This window comes from Eurypyga helias, unplaced genomic scaffold, assembly GCF_000690775.1.
Source record: "Eurypyga helias isolate BGI_N326 unplaced genomic scaffold, ASM69077v1 scaffold29151, whole genome shotgun sequence".
In the NCBI taxonomy this organism is placed as follows: domain Eukaryota; kingdom Metazoa; phylum Chordata; class Aves; order Eurypygiformes; family Eurypygidae; genus Eurypyga; species Eurypyga helias.
This window is the reverse complement of record NW_010229432.1, coordinates 14,688-18,590: the sequence shown is the minus strand read 5'-3', so window position 1 is coordinate 18,590 and position 3,903 is coordinate 14,688. Positions and strand designations below refer to the sequence as shown.

General features: G+C 53.7%; 1 protein-coding gene across 1 annotated transcript in view; it reads right to left on the bottom strand.

Moving 5' to 3' along the window:
* Positions 1-2,575: 2,575 nt before the first annotated feature.
* UPRT (uracil phosphoribosyltransferase (FUR1) homolog (S. cerevisiae)) overlaps positions 2,576-3,903 on the bottom strand; it is a gene marked incomplete at its 5' end in the record, with an annotated part of 10,889 nt that continues 9,561 nt past the window's right edge. The window contains 2 exons of the mRNA XM_010160402.1: positions 2,576-2,805; positions 3,645-3,743. Coding sequence (XP_010158704.1) covers positions 2,699-2,805; positions 3,645-3,743 — 206 coding nt within the window. The remainder of the gene's footprint in view (positions 2,806-3,644; positions 3,744-3,903) is intronic.

Below are 3,903 nucleotides of genomic sequence, written 5' to 3'. Positions count from 1 at the left end.
CCTGCTGACTCAGCACTTTATCGGACTTGAGCCCTTCTTGAGCTAAACCCCGGGCTACATCCCACCGGAACCCTGGAAACCAACTGCCTCTCCCCATCTCCTTTCTAGCCTGGGGAAGGCGTCTGCTGCGCCTCCAGACCAGCACTTCCCTTCCGAGGAGAAGTGACAATCCAGTGGATTCCTGACAGTGTTGGTGGACTTTTTCCCTGCCTTTTTCCAGAGGATCCAGGAGCCTCTAGGATGAGTAGGAGGGAGAAATTCCCCCTATCTGGCATTGCGGTGAAGCGCCTGGTGCAGAGGTGTCCTCCCCGGAGCAGGAGGTAAGAGCTGTGTGAGGAGTCGTGGAACCTGTTGTGAGTTTACTCCGTGTGGGCGTTCCTCAGCGGCGATTACATCAGCGCGTAGGTTCCGGCTGCACTCAGGCTGCGCTACTCCAGGGTAACTCCACCTTGCGCTGTCGGGGGCAGGGAACTTGTAACAGTTTCCCTTGTAACTACTAACAGAGAAAAGGTGCTGTTATGTGATGATGATTCCATCTGCCCAGCTGTACTTATCCGAGGGTCGTTCATGTTGGGAAAAGGGGTCCCTCGGAGGTAACACCTGCTAGGTCTCAGCATCAGCTCACCGCAGACCCCTGTCCACATCACAGTTCAGCACTCTGAGTTTTTTACCTCCCCCCAGAGTAAAGCGAGTGGGTTTCACCCACTGGTGCTTCGATTAGGCAGGAAAACGTGGGTGGGGTAGAACACAGACTGCGAGAGCTGTGCTGGGAGCAGGCAGCTCCGTTTGGGAACCAATCTACTACCTCTTCGGCTGGGTCGGAACTCCCTCGCTGCGAAGCCCGCAGCGCAGGGCCCTCTTCTCCCTGGAGGAGAGGCTGGGGGGAGGCTCTGTGCCGCCAGCTCTTGCGTCTCTGGGAACAGAAGCCGCCTTGTACTGGCTCGTTACTACATCCAGCTGCTTTTCGGGTAGCCAGCGCGGCCTGGGGTTGGGTTTGGAAGCACCCTGGGTGCCGTCAGCGCCGCTGTTCGGCCAAGGACGTGCCGCTGGGAGCAGCGTGGCGTAACGCTCGTCTCGCGCCCTTTCGTTTAACGGGAAGGTTTCCGGCGATGTCACGCAGGGTCTGCTGACGCCTGGGGTGTTCGCTGGGGCTCAGAGTTTAATGCTGCTGCCAGCACTGGGACTTTTGATAGCGAACGGGTTTTTACAGCCACTTTGGATACTCGTTTTTACTGCCCAACAAACGTTCTGTCTTTATTACGAAGGCTTTGTGTACGTTCCACTAGCTTTTTCCAGGTGTTTGTATGGTTTCTGCAGCTGAATGTCCTCTCTGTTCTGCGCTGCCGTTTTCTATTACGGTTTGTACTAGGAGCCTGCCCGGTTTGTACCGTCCTGCGGGCAAGGACTGCATTAAAACCGTTTTTGGCTAATTTGTACTTGTGAATGGTTATTCCCTGTGACTTAGCCTATGCTGAGGGACCACCTTCCCTCTCTGGGAGCCTTACGCAACCTTAGTTACTGCAGTGACTGCTCGGGGCGGGCAAGGTTCTGTATCTGTCAGAGAAAGGGTTTGCTAAAGGCTGCCCCTTTCTTAGGAGGTGCCGGCTGGGGCAGCCCAGGCCCCCGCGTTCGCTCACGCGGCGAGAGGACGGAAGCCCTCTGCCTGCCGTGGCGTTCTCTGCTCGGCACCTCTGCGAGCATGGATGCACTTAAACAGCAGTAAGGGACGATGCTGCCTTCATGCGCACGTTTTCCCAAAGTCACGCTAAGGTAAGCAGTAACTAGTTCAGTGTTGGATATTGTGTACTTGGCGCCAGGGGACTGAAAGCCAATGGAGGAATTTGGCAGCGGATGTAGGTTTAATCCGATCGCTACGATTCCCGCACCGACTGTTCAGAAGGGGCGCTAAGCCGCAAGGGCTGCGTTTGCCTTTCGACTTCAAGCCCCGCTGCTCTGCGACCAGAGCTAGAAACAGAGTTCACCTTCTAGCCGTAGCTCTCCTTTCCCTAAAAGGGTCAGTGATGCTGATTCAACCCCAGGTTCAGGGGACGACACGGAGGTGCTGTGCAGCTCTAGTCAGTGCTGCTCTCACCCTGTTTGCCAGGGCACGTGCGCTGCGGCAGGAAGCTGCTCTGTTCAGTACCACGGAGCAAGGCAACTGTGGATGTTTCACTGTTTGAAGTCATCTACACGGAGCAAAATTCAGAGTTGTGTCTTCAGTTCTTGGACACCATCCAAAGAGTGAAACTTCTGCCAACACTTGGGTGTGACTGCTGCGAAACGCACCGAGTTCCAAGTGCGCCCGTCGCCTCGGAAGCGTCGGGAGCAGCTGTACCCGCGGACCCGGAGCGAGGCAAACATTACCACTGGAAACAAAGTACGCACCCTTGCGATTTAGTCCTTTTATTTGCTCCTGCAAGCAGCCGCGAGAGAGGCTACAGAAGAATAAATAAGGTAAAGCAGAGAGCGTAGCAGTTTGTACGCCCCAACACTGAGATGCTCGGCGTTGTCATGACGGAGTGCTTTGTACGGTACCGATCCGCTGTTCAGGCAGTAACTGGCCGCAGTAATCCGAGTCAAGTATTTCCCCCTTTGCCCAAAACAATTTTAAACATGCCCTCAACCAACTCAACAATAATAAAACGTAGAAAAAACCTTTTGTAATGTAATACAGTCACATCCGTTTGCTCCAAGTGTGTCAGTCGGTTCCAAAATACTTCTGTCCAAAGTGTGTCGGTGCAACAGGATGAACCTCTGTAGTCAGAATCGTGATCTCTGGGAATTCCTGGATGATAGATTTGGCACCTGTAGAGAGAGGGTGAAGGCAGTAATGATGACAGCTCGGCAGCGGTAGCCAGCGCCACTGCTACGTCACCATTACCAGAACCCCGTAGCTAAGTCAGGCTCTGTTCTTCCACCTCCGCTGCCTGTTCTGCCTTAGCTGTCTGTGAGGAAAAAATTCCTGAGTGTAGTGGATTGCTGGTTTGGGTTTTCCATCCGGCTTTTTCTTTACCATACACATTCCCAGTCTCATCCCCAAAGGGGTTACAGACTGCCAGGAATAACTGCACTTCAGCTGACATTTTTGATAGTGCTTTCTGCCGATTTTTAAAACAACACACAAGATCCATTTTCCTACTGCACAGCAACAGGTGCTCCTTCTCTGGATCCCCTGATACAAACTAAGACCTGTAACGTGCAGACAGGACAGTTCTGTGGCTTCACTCACCTCACACCCCACACATAACTGTTGGTGGAGGGCCAACACCATCAGCTGTGGCCTGCCACAGCCCAGGGCACGGCAGGATCGGCGTTGCTCTCTGAGCTACTGAAGCCCTTGGTGTGCCTGGCAGCGCTGCAAATTCCTGCTTTTAGGAATGTGCAGTTACTGTTTGCAGTTCTGCCATGAGGTCGACCAGGCCTTTTCCTTCCTGCTAGCCCGCTGCGCTGCCCACACCAAACACGTCGCTGCTCACTCCCAGTCCTCCAGTTCAGCCGAAAAAAGAAGACAACCCCTCCCTTCTGAGCAAAGCGACGCTGCTGGCGCTGTTTCAAGGAACAGCTCTTCGCTGGCTGAGGCGCATGACTAATGCCACTCTTCCCCAGTAAACGTACCTGTGCTCACTTGCACCCCCTCAACTTACCGTGAGGTGTGGAGAATAGGCTGAGCAGGATAATGACACTTGGTTGCACGCCGTGTTCCACGAGAACTTTGACAGCCTCAATGACAGTGTTACCAGTACCTAAAAGGGCAAAAAGTGGGATTTTTATTCCTCTCCCCAGCTGAAGAACTTGTCCGAGGCCACCCGAGAACACCCATGTTAACAGTGGTGTGGGACTGAAGGATGACACTGTCATAGAATCACAGAATGGTTTGGGTTGGAAGGGACCTTAAAGATCATC